The 15,350-nt window shown below is 47.5% G+C and overlaps 1 protein-coding gene across 1 annotated transcript in view; it reads right to left on the reverse strand.

The window, feature by feature from the left end:
• Positions 1 to 9: 9 nt before the first annotated feature.
• The window catches only part of LOC308056440 (urea transporter 2-like), a 51,381-nt gene continuing 36,040 nt past the window's right edge, over positions 10 to 15,350 (reverse strand). Inside the window, exon 9 of the mRNA XM_080371826.1 lies at positions 10 to 15,027. Within this exon, the coding sequence (XP_080227952.1) occupies positions 14,857 to 15,027 (171 nt within the window). The 3' untranslated portion in view covers positions 10 to 14,856. The remainder of the gene's footprint in view (positions 15,028 to 15,350) is intronic.

A 15,350-nucleotide genomic window follows, 5' to 3' on the forward strand; every position in this document is an offset into this window, starting at 1 on the left:
TTACCCCTCCCCTGGTCATCCTGTCAACCAGATAAGCACCGAAGGTCTGGTCTCTGTGTGATGCTGGGATTAGCCTGAGCAAGGGGGTGAGCCAGCTGGCGAAACAGACACTAAACCTTTCCTTTAGCCTAATCCGAATGACGTGTCTGATTAAAGGTACTTGAAATGCCACCAGAAAAATGTCCGTGCCTACCCTTCCTACTGAAAGTGGGCCTGTGGAGATGGATGTGCTCTGCCTTTCCCTGCTGAATGGGCGCAGCTGGTGATTTGAGTGTATTGTGCTCCTTCAGCTGTAGATTTCACAGCCCTTCTCTGGGATGAGAGCTGCGCTGCAGCTTGGGGAAGGGTGAAGGCTGCTTATATCCATCCATTCACACAGTATCTGAAGCAGGTCCTGAACTTTCCCTTGACACAAGGCTCTTGGCCAGTGAAGCAATAGGACTGATGCGTGATCTGAGCTCTGGTCACCACCATCTCAGTGCTGTCTCACTTCACACACTCAGGGCAGATTCAAAAGCACGTAGACTAGATCTGTGGCCATGAAGAGAAACCCACCTCTCTAGCATGTGCCTCTGGAGAACACCTCTCTGCCTCTTGTTTTTACTCACAGCCCACCTTGCCTGAGATCCTGTGCCCAGCCTCTGTAGAGTTAAGTTTATTGTGGCACCTTCTCCAAGAAACACACCATTCTGTGTCCTTTGTCCTTCCTGGTGTCTGATAGTCTACTGGGTTTCATTGATCCAAATGCAAAATGTAGCTGTAATGATGATGATGTTGGTTTGGGGTTTTGGTCTTGTGGTTTTGTTGTTGTTTGGCGATGTTGATTTTCTTTTTTGTTTTTTGGATGGTTTTTTAACCCTGGAGCCCCAAGCTGTCATCTGAAATGTGATTAAGGCCTCGACTGTTTGGACATCTCCCCTTGCTCACTGGCAAACTTAGCTGAATTTCTCCTCTTGGCATTATCTGCTGCTGTGCAGCTCTGGAAGTGCTTTGACCACTGTTCAGTTTACTCACCTGTGTCAGCCACAGGTTTCCCACCCTGCATGGGTATTTTGCCATCGTGCTTGCTCTTAAATATGGCCCAACACGTGTTTGAAAGTGATAGATTTCACGGGTGGCTTGGATGACCAGAACACTGCACCGTCTGATCTGACCTGGCATATAGCTTCTACTATAACATAGATTGTTCTCATCTGTTTCCTCCTGCTGAATTTCCAAACCTGGGTTTGACCTAGGTTCTGAGGTACCACGTGTGGTAGGAAGGAGCGAGGGAAGGCACAGCACCCACATCCCCTGCTCAGCCGCACTGGGCAGGCGTGGGAGGAAGGGTGAGTTGGAGATGGGAAGCCAAGCTGTTGAGGTAATAAAGGAGGGAAGGCAGAGCGGTCACTCTTTCCAGTGATCTGTGTCCAGAGGTAATATTCTTTGACAGCCTTGACTTGATTGTCCCAGGACTGTCTACATTGCAGTTAAATCTGCAGCTGAGTCATAGGCAGAGGCACGTGTATTTTAAGGGCATTGCAGCCACTTTAAGGCCACCACTGCAAATATTTTTTGTGGGCAGCTCATGACCTGTGTGAAGGGCAAGCAGTGTAGGTACTATTGAAAGAGGAGACCTTTCCCTGAATTCCTGGCAGAGCCTGTCAGCGTGAGATCAGCTCCTTTCTAGCTGAGACAGGAACCGGTTGAGATGAAGCTAGCACCATTCCTGGCCCTGATGGAGTGACCTGCCCTTGGAAGGGTTTAGGGGAGGAAACATTTTTGCTCTCTGTTTTTGCAGAAGGCAGATTAAAGATGGTCTTGTGTTGCTGTTTTGTCTTGTTTGAGGCTGTTCTTCTAGAGTTGAGTGTGTTCCATGGGTATGATGTTTTTATCGATGCAGCCAACAGGGCTGAACAGGCCATACTGATAAGGCATTACTGCCTGCGTGTTTACTCCGTGTACCTTCACCTCAGGAAACATTTCTGGTAGTAAAAGGAACATTCAGTGGCAATAGATGGCAAAGTGTTATCAGTGCTTCTCCAGCGTGCTCCATCCTGCCTTCAAACCATAGCACTTGCCTATGTTTGTGTTGGTACATGCCCAAGACTGGCAGCTTCTCCCTCTGTGTTGTTGGTACTGGGATCTGCTGGATGGGGAGGTCCCAGAGATGGAACTGCCAGGAAGAGACATGAGCTGCAGCATACACAGGCATTTCCTTTTGATTCCTCTGGTCCCCGATAATAGAGGCCTGTTCCCAAAGAGCCGGTGCTAACACTTTCAGGCCAATGTAACCTTTACTTAATTGCACTATAGCTGCAACCTCATATGGCCCTCTAGATACCAAGCGAGATAAGGCTCCAGCCTAGGGGAGCTCACACTCATTAACAGTGATGGATTATGACATTGACTCCTGGGATTAAGATCAGAGGCCGATAAGGTGGAGGAGAAGTGTTATGGGGAGTGCATTGTTCTTATCAGTTCTCACCACACACGAGGTTGAAGCAAACAATAGATCAATTTACATCACTTAATACACCCTGCCCACAACCATGCGTGCAAGTGGCTGCTGACTCACTGGCAGGACCTCTTTGAAAGCTCAGTGTTCCTCTCCAGGAGAGGTCAGAAAGGCACCAGAGGTGGGAAGCTGCTTGACACAGAGGTGGCAAAGTGACGGCAGCTGAGGAAGCACGATGGGAAAGTGGGATGAAGAGATGCTTCTTGGAGTTGGGCAAGGGTGATGCTGCAGTGTCAGAGGACAGCAGAGCCTGGGTGATGAGGGTGATGATGGCCCTTTTGGGAGGTGGACGCTTCCATACAGTCATTTTTCCACTCTCCAATCTTGAATCCCCTTTATGGATTGTGACTTTTGATCATGGTCCCTTTTGCAAAGAGATCACCTTAAAGCATAGTAGGATGGAGCCAGGGCATCAGCACAATTAAATTTGGTCATGTTGCAGGGTAAATGGAATACTGGTGGTCTAAAGCTGGGAATCGCGTAAAGCAGGTGGGGAAGGGAATGTGCTGGTTAGGAGTGGACGTGATGAATAGAGTAAGCAGTTAATAGCATTTCTGTGCAGGCAGGTTTCACAAATCTCTGCTTCCCACCTGACGTCCTCTGAGACCTTGGCTAGCTAGAGAGGCTCTGGGGTTTCCTGGGGTTTCCACAATCCATTGGGTTGGGCGTGAGCTTATCTTGGTGTGCTTGAAAATCACCGTGCCTTGTTGCAGTATGTCCTTAAGTTCCTAAAAAGTTAAAAATATGTGACTCTAGATTACCCATGCTGTAGTGCCCAGCACTAAGAGGAGGAGGGAGGTTTCCCCTTCTGTTAGGGAGCTGGGTGACTGAGGCCATCCACAGGTAGGCTTTTAAGGAGTAGACTGCAGGCAGCTTTGTCATAGAATCATCAAATGGTTTGGGTGGGAAGGGACCTTCAAAGTCCCTGCAGTGCAGCCCCCTGCCATGGGCAGGGACACCTTCAGCTGGATCAGGTTGCTCAGAGCCCGTCCAGCCTGGCCTTGGATGTTCCCAGGGATGGGCCATCTGCAGCCTCGCTGGGCAAACTGTGCCAGTGCTGTCATACAGGCAGGTTTTGATGTAGTCCGTGCTGATGAAGTAAAGCCATGTCCTTGTAGGCAAAAGGCATTACTTTGTTACGAGTAAGCACACCGTAGAAAGGTTAGCCCGTGATTTAGCAGGGGAAGGAAGAATGCACTCTGAGGTGCAATCACTCATTTGCCTGTCAGGCTTGATTATTTTGAATAATCGGGGCTTTGGCCCTTTTTCTCTGAGTGTATAAATGATTCTCAGTTATCATTTGAACGTTTTTGGATGGGTTTCCAGAGGAATTTAAGTCTTGGCTGGCTTTGTGACATGTGCAGTTGTATTCTCCACCACCGGCATGTGGTTACTTCTCCCATGAACAGGAGAAATCTGGCTCTGTGTGTTTGAGGAGCACATGAACAACCCCCACGTAGCTGCAGTCAGGGCTGTTGGGGTGCATTTCTCTTGTTGCTTGCTCGCAGCTTCATCTGAAAGCCCAGATTTCTGCAAGCCTGACACACAGCCATCATTCTTTGAAAGGACAATGGAACAAATGAAGGTGCAAGGCTTGCTGGCGTGATTAGTGGCCAGTCGCACGCGGGGCCTCTCCTACCTCCTTGGCTTATTGCGTAAATCTGCAGCATACAGGTTGGCGGCAGCCTCTGGGAGAGGGATTGTTGTAAGGACAATGTGCCTTTCCTGCACGGCATTCTTGCTGACATTCCTCTGCTATCACAGGCTTCAGAAGTCTTTGCTCTGCCATGTGCTGTAGCTTGAAGGGTGGCACTGGTTTTGCCTGACTGGTCTATGCAGGTCTGCTGGATTCCTGCTTCTTTGCAGAATTGCCACCCTGGGACGCAGGGACATGCTCAAAGGTGTGATTTTCAGCTGTGCTGGAGAGGAGCTGGTGGGTGGTTTGACTTGCTCTGAAGGACCATTCCACAGATCCTAGCAGAGATGAGGCTGGAGCCATGCAGATCGCATCCCTCTCGTATAATTCCTTCTCTGGCACCTGCTGCTCCTGAGCCTTGCTTGCGCTGAAGATGAGAAACAGCTTCAGCTTCCAGGAGGTATCAGTCAGGGGAAAAATTTTCTTCTGGAATTTCCATTGCAGGCATAAAAAATCAAACATTTTTTGTACTAAGGAAAATATCTTTTGTTACTCAGAGGAGGAAGCCTGGATGTCTCAATCTAACTGAACCCATTTCTCAAGCACATTCGATGTACCTTATTTCTGTGACATCTGCATTTCAGCACATCTGCAAGCATCTCAGGGACAAGGATAAATCTTTTCTGCTCTTTTCCTGCTATCCTGCTCTTAATCCCCCGTGCAACTTTCAGTTCACAACATCTATTGTTCGGTGTGTCAGTGGGCATTTGCCCTTCCAAAACTGGCCTGGTTGTCTCTCTGCTTTGTAGCAGCTTTCAGTTTCGGCTTAGTCAAATAAAAAATCAGAATGCAGCAAATTAATCCCAAAGCTGTATCACTCATATTTTGACTAAATGTAATCTCATGCTCCCTGATGTGAAATCCCTGCTATGTTTTGGATGGGCTGGTCCACCTGCCACACTGCTGCGTGGATCCTTTCTTTCCTGATCCCATTCTTTTGTCTTTTGCAGTTAAACTAATGTAATCAAACCGTGTCTTCTGTATTGTGTGGATGAAGGGTGATCAAATGGTATGTAGTATGCCCATGTGAAAACTTTACTGAATGCCTTTGTACTAGTTTTGTTGCTGTCCCAGCCCTCTGGGAACGCTGCTCTTGTACCTGGATGGAGCTAGCCTCTGGTGCTGTGGAATCTCTTGCCAGGTCACATGTCTTTCATCATCCTCCACCCCACAGAGCTGAAATCCTGTGCCTTTAGGTGTTTCAGGAGAGAAATGAATGGTATGTACTTTCCAACAAGATGCTGAGGGCAGCAAGGGCTGAGTGAACCCCAGCAAGGGTCCTGCTTGTGGATGCCTGGGGATGGATGCTGCTGTGGCAGGAACGTGGGTGCAGGGAGCCCCAGAACAAGCTCTGGTAGCAACTGGAGGGTGTTGTGGTTAAGTATATTCAAGCGTTAGTATATTTGAGGCATTTAGTGGTGCTGGAGAAGCTAGAATGCTTCTCCAGAGGGGTGGGTGACCACTTCCATCACAATGCCACTCTGCAAGCAAACCAGGAATGGGGAGATGGAGAAGGGAGTGAAGGCTCAGAGCCGTTCGTGGTAGGATGGCCAAAAAGGGATGGGGTTTCTTGGGGTAAAGCACAGAAGTTCAATACCCCCTTAGGGGATCCTTTTTTCTTTGTTATTTGTAGTTCTTCCAAATTACCGCTGTGCTCCTCGTCTCTTGGGTAAAATTTGTGGTTACGACATAGCAAGCCTGCTAGAAGCTCACGGTGCCTGGCAGAAAAGTTAGACACAGAGGTGCAGCTTGTTGCTAAGCCACCACCACGCAGCACTGGCTGTGAAGAGGGATTTCTCTCTCCAGGGAGGGAGAGTTTGTCTTGTGAAGATATTCTGTGTGTAGGTAGGGTTGAATCACCCTTATCTAAACTGCGTAGGTAAATTGAAGATAAGTAATCTGTTGGGGTATGCAGAAATGAATCAGAGATGTGTCAAGGGGGTTATCCTTCTGGATCTTCCTGTGCGGGTGGAAACTGCTGCTTTGTATGCAGGGAATGCATGCATGTGGGGAAGGATTGTATCTTCCTCTGGCTGAGGGTAATGCTGGGATGTTTTAGGCAGCGGGAGGTGGCTGAGGATGCTGTCAGATGCTGCCGTTTGCTGGGTGTTCTCTGTCACGTGGGCAGAGGAAAACAACAGAGAGCAAAGGGAAGATGGGGACGAGCTGGGAATGTGTAATGAAAATATATAGTGATTCCAGATATGGAAAGTTTTCTTTTCTTGTCCTGCACATGAGAGAAGGCTCAGGTCAGGGGAGACAGATGTAACACAAGCTGTTTGTCACCACTAACAAAATGTCATCTACTTTTTTTTACCCATGCAAAAGGTGTTCAGCATCGGGATGGTTGATGAGATAGATGACTTGTTCACTAGGGCTGGCAGATGAGGTGGCAGCGTTTCTATAGACTAGCAGTGAAGAGGTCCTAGACACCCCTTGGCTGCTTGCTGAGAGTCCTGTTTGTGTTTTAGCATCTGAACAGAAAAAAATCCATGTTGTATTTGTCTTTCCCATGAAAAGTTAAACCTCAGAAAATGTCATACTTCGAGCGTGTAATTTCATTCTGTTTTTTGAGGAGTAATGAAGATCTGTTCCCGGTTTTATTTAGAGAATAGGCGTTTTCTACTTGGGAATTATTTTCTTGCTTTCTCCAAAGTAATGTGACTTCTCATCTCCCTCTCTCTCCCCTTGTGTGAGAAATCAGGGTTTAGAATCTCAACCTGAAACAAGACTAGATGGATTCTTCCCTCCTCCACAGGATTGAACTCCCTGGATTGTGGTACTATTTATAATGTGAAGTCTCGTTTCCCAGAAGGGCAGAAATGCTGGGACCCTTGCTGGCCCACCTTTTAGCCTCCTGGTGCTTTTCTCAGGATTCACTGGCATGACCAAGAAACCATCGTGGTGGGGAGGGAGCTTCCTGGACTACCCAGTAGGGAGGCTTTGGGGAAGATGTGACACCCCAGTAGGGAGGCTTTGGGGAAGATGTGACACCCCAGTAGGGAGGCTTTGGGGCAGATGTGACACCCCAGTAGGGAGGCTTTGGGGAAGATGCGACACAAGCCTGTCAAAGCCTTTGTGTGTTCCTTGAGCCACTGTCTAGAATTAGGCCACTAAGCTGTTCCATGTTTTCTCAGTAGTCTTCCAGCACTCACGACACAGTGGGGTAGAGACTTCAGTCTCTGTTCAAGTGAATACACAACGTGAGATAATTAAAGAATATAGCAAGGTAAATGAGGGTAGTATATGCCTATATGGCGGGGTGCTGAATACAGGTACCAGTTCAAGACAGAGGAAGGAACACCACTTTGTCCTCCTCTTGTGCATGCTCTGAGATGCTTGTGCCGCCTCTTGGATTAGATCCTTCAGGCAAGGTAAGTGTAAGGAGCGCTTCATTCCAGGTGGGTTATTGTCCAGGCATGAGTGGCTCAGGATGCAGGTGGTTCTGGACACGTCCAGGAGCAAGGAACCGTGCGTGTAGGTGGGGTCATCTCCCAGGGTGGTAAGGTTATGTGTGTGAGCAGTCATCCAGGCTTTTGTCGGAATCACTGTAGTTCTGGTCAGTGCTGCCCTTGAGGTCTAGAGAGTGATTCAGCACACCCTGACACTGACCCCCCGATCTGGCCAGCTGAACTGCTCTCTGCACTCCACCGACTGCACTGGTCAGATCTCCGCTGACTAGAGCAGGACTTGGGCAGTACACCTGTAGGTGCCAACGTTGAGTAGACGCCTACATTTAGTTCTCTTGGTTTGTGTTCCTCCAGACACTTTATAGGTAAAGCATGGTTAGGGAGGGGTTTTGAGGACCTAATCTTGAATGTAGGCTTAAGCTGGCTGTCAGCCAGCACAGGGTTGTGCGGTGCCTCTTGGGAGCTCTTTGATCATAGCCTAGACCCTTCTGGATCTACACTTGCAGCCCAGTTTTCTTCCATCTAACCTGGTTGTCATTAAAGTGGGTGCCTAGTTGCCCTCAACCCCTTTAATGGCCGACAGAGATAGATGAGCTGCTCCTACTTAGGTAGGCATTTCAGAAAGGGCTGTATTATCATGGAGCTATTGAAGTGTTTCTCTCTCTCTCCCCACCCCTCCCCCCCAGCTGCGTAAACTGTTTGTAGATACCAAACTCCAAAGTCTGGCATTTCAACAAGAGTCTCTGAAGTTGAATGGGACATATCTGGGCATTACTGGGGCAGCATTTGGTGAGTACCAGGCACTGCTACCATAGACAGTGTAGCAGGACACAAGCGTTGCCTGACCATGGAGAAATCTAAAGGTAAAAGATAGGCAAGGCAAGCTGAAAAAGATAAGTCTTCCTTTCAGAGATGAGAAAGAGAAACAGAGAGAGTTTGGCCAGTGTATGTGTACTCAGACACGCTTATGTTGGATTCTTACACAGGGTGTTTTGTACAAAGTCAAGTTCCCATCCTGATTTTTTTCAGTCGAATTCCTAGAGCTTCATACACAGCTCCTTATTGCTAGTCAGGCTGTTAATTCTGTAGCTCGCTTGTGTCCTGAACCATTTTTTCCCCCCTGAAATCTAGGGCTGTATCTGCTCTTCCCTGTTCTTTTTTCTAGACATGGGTAACTGTCTTGCCCTGCACACTTGATTGGCGTGTGCAGGGCCTTTCACAGACATTGCAACCACTGCAAGACACATGCAAAACGTCCCACCGTGTGCGTGAGAGTGAACGCCAGCACAGCTTGCAGTGGCAGTGCAGGAAGGGACCAGGGAGGCTGCTTCTCACATCAGTTTGTAACTTCCTTCTCTGTTTCTTAGAAGCTCTGTTCAAGTTTCATTAACTCTTTAAAGAGCCTACTCTTTCTGTGTCGTGGAAGCAGTGATTATGGAAAGGGAAGGTAGTGTGAGGTTATTAGAATGGCTTCTTTAATAGAAAAGAAGGTTCAAAGATAGAGATGTGACAATTTAATTTGTTGGTTTTGGTTTTGGGTATTTTTTTTGGGGGGGGGGGTTTGGTTTTTTTTTAGATAAAAATCTATTGTTGAGAGACCATCCAAAGATTTTATATAAAGTTGAAAACTACACTGTGGGGTGTTCCTACACCTTGGTACATCTATATGGTACGAGAACACCATCAGTGCAGGACAATGCAGTGAGTGGGTAGTGCCTGCACCTCTGGCAAATCATTTGTGCAGCAGCGTAGTCCAGAGTGGCTGATTTTCTTACAGACTATCACATCCTTCCCCACTAAACCCACATACTACAATGTGTTTTATAGCTGCTTTATGGCTGAGGCACCAGGAATGTTTGCTGGAAAATTCCACTTGACAAAATTCCTTCTTTTCCTTCCCAGTGAGCCATGCCAGGGGCACGCTTTTCCTAGCATTATTTCTTTAATTATACAAATTAACGCATCTAATCCTTAACCTCCTGCTGATCTCAGCCTTATCTGATTAAACTGATGACTGATCTAAGAATGTTTAACCTAATGGTATTTGTAGTTTGTCAGTTTTCCAAGCCCATACATTTTCTAATGTCAAAAGAAGGGAAAATACATGTATTTTTTTTCCTAGGAAGTGTTTGCATTTGAACTCCCAGTTTTGCAATCATGTGCATGTGTGGTTTTATTCTACTCAAAAAAATTATCTCGTTTACCTCACTAGGCCTGAAAGTGGAAGCAATTGCTCTCTGATGTGACAAGCGCAGCTGAGCTGCGTTTCCCCACACAGGTACCTCTGTTTGATCACAGGCTCGATTTTGTTGCTCACTTCTAAGCGTCTGAATTTGTTGTGAGAAATCTTCCTCATGGTGGTTGAACACGCTTCGCATTTGGGGCCAGCTTTCAAGCTGCATCGCTCCCCAGGGCAGTTTGCAGTCCTGACACTGGCCTCAGACTGCCCTTGTTACCCCAGTCCCTGAGGCTCTTGCCATAGCACGTGAAGCAGCGTGAGCACGTGTTTGCCCCTTTCAGCTTCCCTTTTGCTGCTTCTCGCTGGCATCCTTCTTCAGCAGTACCCTTGGGTGATGTGCAGAACCACTGGGCTGCAGAGGTACTCCTGTTCCCTCTCCCTCTTTGTTTCTACCCCAAGGCGAGCACTTCTGCATCAGACAAAGGGCAGGGCTTCAGCGGCACCGTCTGCTGTGCTCTGCCCCTCGTGCGTGCCAGGGGCATCCTTGGCCTGATGCTGGAGGCAGGGTGGGCAGTGGCACCACAGCGCAGGAACTGAACCCCAGCTTGGCGGGACCAAACAGCCACGAATGGGCTCTCGCTGGCGACAAGTGCAGCAAAGCCGTGCAGCAAAGTTGTTTTACTCCGTGCTGAAATGGAAAAGCAAGTCGGGTGGCCTCAGCCTCAAAGCAGGTAATTTCATCTTCGAAGCCCCTTTGCAAATGAAACCATCTTTAAATATCAGCTAGTGTAAGGAAGTGCTGCGGAGCCGAGAGCGGTCCAGGCTGCCTGCTGGGCTGTGTCTGGGCACTGTCTGGGGATGCCTGGTGGACAAAGGCTGGGATGGTGCCAGGGCATGTGCGCTCTGTCGAGCAGGGTGTCTGGCTGTGTGCCAGCACCTGATCCTTTCCATTTACCAGCATGGACATAGCCTTGGGGGACCCAAGCCCGAGTCTTCTGGCGTGGGTCTATGAAATATTAAGACTTCCAACTCCTGTTTAAACACTTGCCATTTCTATTCGAGGGAGACTAATCACCTTGGGCTCTCTGTGCCTTGGAGAACATGGATGAGTGAGGGTCTGAAGTCACTGGGGTGCATTTGCTAAGAGAGTTACACTGTTTCCACATCTCATTCAAAATCTTGGCTAAGCTGAACTGCTGGTAACAAAAAAGACCTTCCCACCTGGAGGTTTCCATGGGCAAAGGCAAAGAGAAAGCATCAGGAAGGTGCTCATTCGTGTCTAACAAGTCACTTGCCATGGTGGTCTTTGCCATGTTTACATTCTGAGGGAGCAGGAAATGATCAAGTATTTCTTTTGAATGCACAGCCCTTCCTCGTGGCTAGTGTTTTTCTTAGCGGGTGAGTTATTGCTAGCGATGGCCAAATTCTGGGTCAATCCTACCCCTTACACTAAATGTCAGGGTTCAAAAGATTAGATAATTGTCAACACGCGCATTCTTTATACTCTTCATATTTCGTGTTTGGTAAAACCAAACACCACCTGCAGTAGTCCTGGAGGATGAGGTAAAGGAGATTGCATTGCTGCACGTCCCCAGACTGAGCGTCTAAAATGCTGCACTCATCCCTCTTGCTTTTGGTCCTGCTTCTGCAGCCAAGCCTTGGGTCTGCTTCTCTGGTCACCTGGGCTGAATGTTTCCTCTCCCATCAAGGAGATGGGAGCATCGTCAAGGGTCTAATGTCTTCACTGCGTGGCTAAACATTGGCCTCTCCTGCACTTGCCCAGAGAGTGGTTTGCTGGGGGAGGTGGAGGTGAGGGCTCCAGCCCGTGTCTTGGTGCCGCTGCTGGTGGTGTCAGCATGCCCTGGGCTCTGTGACGAAGTAGCACCGCTTTCGGAAGGGAGAGGACCTAGCTCTGCTGATAAAAATCTGCTGGTTCTTGCTTAGCATCCCACAATTTCTTAAGTTGTCATTCGCCCTTTCCCTCCCCTTACCCCCAGCAGCAACCCCCGTGCAGGACTATGAGGTCTGTGGCTGCAGGCAGGGCTGCTGGGCAGCTGGACCATTGCAGAAAGTGCTGGGGGGCAGGAGACGTGCCAGTGTCAGATGGTGGAGACTGGGGCAGCTGCCTGACATGGAACTGGGACTCTCTGAGAGAATTATGTGCATCAGACAGCAGCAAAGAGAGCGGCTTAGGAAATGGCAGTGGGGCAGTTCATTGGAGTTAGACTTTGGGATAAAATCTGATTCCAAGCAGATGTTTCCAAGTGGGTTGGTGTTGTGGCTTGGGTGTTTTTTTTTAAATTATTTATTTTTATTTTTTTTTTTAGAAATGTTCAACACAGAGACATTTTTTCCCATGCTACGCTGACAGTGGGAGGGAAGTAGCCCAGGAAAGAGCCCCAAATCTCCTGCACAGCAGAAATGTTTCTTAGGAGTTTGGTATCACCCATGTCAGTAACAAGAATGCAAAAAGAGTGCTTGAAAAAAAAAAAATTGTGACTTGAAAAACATTTATTTGATGTAAAGAAAAAAAAAAATGAACAGTTTTGGTAATAAGACAAATTAGTTCTGTTGGTGAAGACTGTTATGAACAATAATGGAAAAAAAGGCATGATATGAATATTCTGACTAATATATATGTCACATTACCAAACAACTGTTATTTTGCATGGAGTGATGGGAAGAATGAATTCTCTGGATAACGTAAAATGAAGGAATAATTCTAAATGACATGCAGGATCTTCCTAATGGCTGAGATGTGGCCTTTGTTTTTTTTCGGCTCTGTGCATATTCTTTCTTTATGGGACTGCCAAAATGTCCCTGTTGCTCAGCAACAGCAAGCTGAAATAGCACAAGTCAGATGAAATCCACTGATTTACAGCGGCTGTAAAGTGTGTACTCTTACCGAGCGCAGTTTTTGATGAAAGGGTGAAAGCCAGCCTTGGTAGGACTGCCTCTGTGGGCCACGCATAGAGCTGGCTGGGGAGATGTCGGTCCAGATACCAAAAAGTATCCTTTTCTTCCTGGTTTGACAAGTGGGGAGGTGCATCCTCTGGATGGAACTTGATCTTGCCTAACCCCAATCAGGCGGTCTGTCTGGCATCTGCCCAAGGAATGAGTCCCCTCTGGTCTCAAGGAGGTTTCCAGCTCTGCCCATAGCTCTTGCCTGGTCGTGCCTCCTGTATGGAAGCAAACTTTGCACTTGCACATTCGAGAAGGTATTGTTGCAACAAAATGTCATAAGTACAAAACACAGAGGTTAGAAGTTTCCTAAATATCCCCCCTACACTGATTTCATAATTTTATTTTCTGGCATCTTCTAGACGAATCATTTAAGAGAGAACCTGTCTTTGTGGAACAGCTTAGTGATGATAAATAGAGAAAAAGTTACACCAAACTCAAAAAATTATGAGCATTTGTTTTAAAAATCAACTCTACACAGTGTTATATAGATATTTACCGAGTAAAACACAGGAAATGATATATTTTTACAAGCGATCTCTGCAGGGTCAGTCGTACAGAAATACTGTCAACATCTGAAAACCCAGCACTTCACCAGGAAATACTGCTGGTAGTTCATCCCAATGATTTTTCACTCAGATCTTTTTGATATTCATAAGAAGACATGGGCCTTCCCCCCCCCCCCCCCCCCTCAAAAATCAGCGGTACACTATTCACAGGCTCCTTATTTCCTCTTCCACAAGAGGAACAGGTTTTGATCTGCTTTCCCAGGAATGACATTACTGCGTGTAGGCTAATGCCAGCTGAAGGAACTGAGCATTTGTGGTGAAGATGTTCATCATGAGAGGATGTATCCCGACGAGCCAAGAGGACAGGTGGCTGAGTTCACACCTGTTGAGGTGACCAGCACTGCTGGGTACAAGGTCAGGTTCCCCCTTGCCCCCTGCAGACCCTGGGAGCCTGTGTGGAGGTGGCACAAGGCTGGTCTGCTGCAGAGCTCTGCTACAGCCACCAGTCCCCCGGCCACCCCCTGCCCATCGCGGAGCGGAGAGAGGTGGCAAAGCTGGAACAGTGCAGCACTTTGCTGCTTGGTATTTGTGGGCTGAGGGGGGTGGCGCAGGGAGAGAGGTCGAGAAGATCAGCTCAGATTATTTCTACGTGTGCACAGACTGAACAGAGCCATTCTAATGCATAGGAAAGGGACAGCAATGACTGTGCTGCTGTCCCCTCCTTTACCAGCCCATGACCAAGTTCAAGTATTAAGAAAAATCATAAGATTAACAGAAAAAATAATGAGAATTATTTTTTTCATTGTTTGTTTGTTTGTTTTAGTAGAAAATGATTCTTTTCACTAGCATTTGCTTTCTTGGCCTTGGGTTTACAGACTTTTCTTTGCAACTGGGTAGGGCTGAAACATTTTTTCCAGCGAATGTTGGTGCCTAGTGCAGCCCAAGATATCCAAAAGCTGGGGCTGACAGGCACCCCCTCCCTGCCATTATTGTGATTTTTACTACAAGGTTTGTTAACCACACTGCCTGCTGTCCATCTTGTGTGTGATGATTGCTAGTGCACATCTCTCTCCACAGAGCTTGAGATCCTCCAGGTAGAATTCTCCACCACTTATTTTTCCCTTAGCAAAGAGCAGTCTTTATTCCACTTACTCTGCTACTGGGAACCTAAGGTGTATCCTATTGCTGGCGTGAACTGGTTTTAGCCATTAATTAGGAGTCCCATCAGGTGCTGAGAGATGCTCTGCTCTTTATTGCTTTATGTCCAATTGCTGTGACTTCAGTTTCACAAACATTTTTCTTTTCAGCAACTAAGTGATTTCCCGACTGCTTAACATTCAAGTGTCTTTTCAGGCATAGGTGCTTTTAAATCATTACAGATTGGTCTAGGGGAAGGTCCTTCCAGCACAGCAGAGTCCTATCGCAGTCCACAGCACAGGCCAGAATAAACTAACGTGGTGGAAAAAGTCACTCAGCTCAGAAGGTGGTGATATTTTTATTCTTATTTTTATTATGACTTTATATTACATAAATAATGTTCTCTGAGGAAACACCTTGCACTCTTGCCTTAATATCTGCAAAGTGTCTCTCTGGGTCTTTAGACCTCACAAGAAAGACCTCTGATGTTTCTTCACCCTCAGGTAGTAAGCTCGGTTGGCTTCTGGATAGGTGACTTTGGAGAGTGGCACCTTGTAGATGGCAGCGTTGTTTGTGGTTAGTAACAGGAAGGTCAGCGCAGACAAGCAGAAAGACCAGGTTCCTGATGGCACCCCAAACTGCAAAGGAAAATACAAGCCACCTATTTACTGCGTCTCTGTCTTTCATTTGGTCCCCCAGCCCTCAAAGAGAGCTCAGAGCCAGGCAGCTTGGAACAAGCTTTCTCAAGGAAGTCTTGGTTTTGCATGGAGTCTCCCCCTGGGGAGGCAGGACTTCATTATGAGGTCTGGACATTGTGCATTAACCTTCAATGTTTACCAGCTCTGGTGAGAAGGCTGCCTTCTCTTCGTGCATCTGCTGTGCTTTTGGGTGGTGATGAGGTAGGAGTGCATGGAGATGAGGCAGGAGTGGGTACCAGAAACCTTCAGCTTTCCCCTGGGCT

This window comes from Falco punctatus (assembly GCF_963210335.1).
Source record: "Falco punctatus genome assembly, chromosome: Z".
Taxonomy (NCBI): Eukaryota; Metazoa; Chordata; class Aves; order Falconiformes; family Falconidae; genus Falco; species Falco punctatus.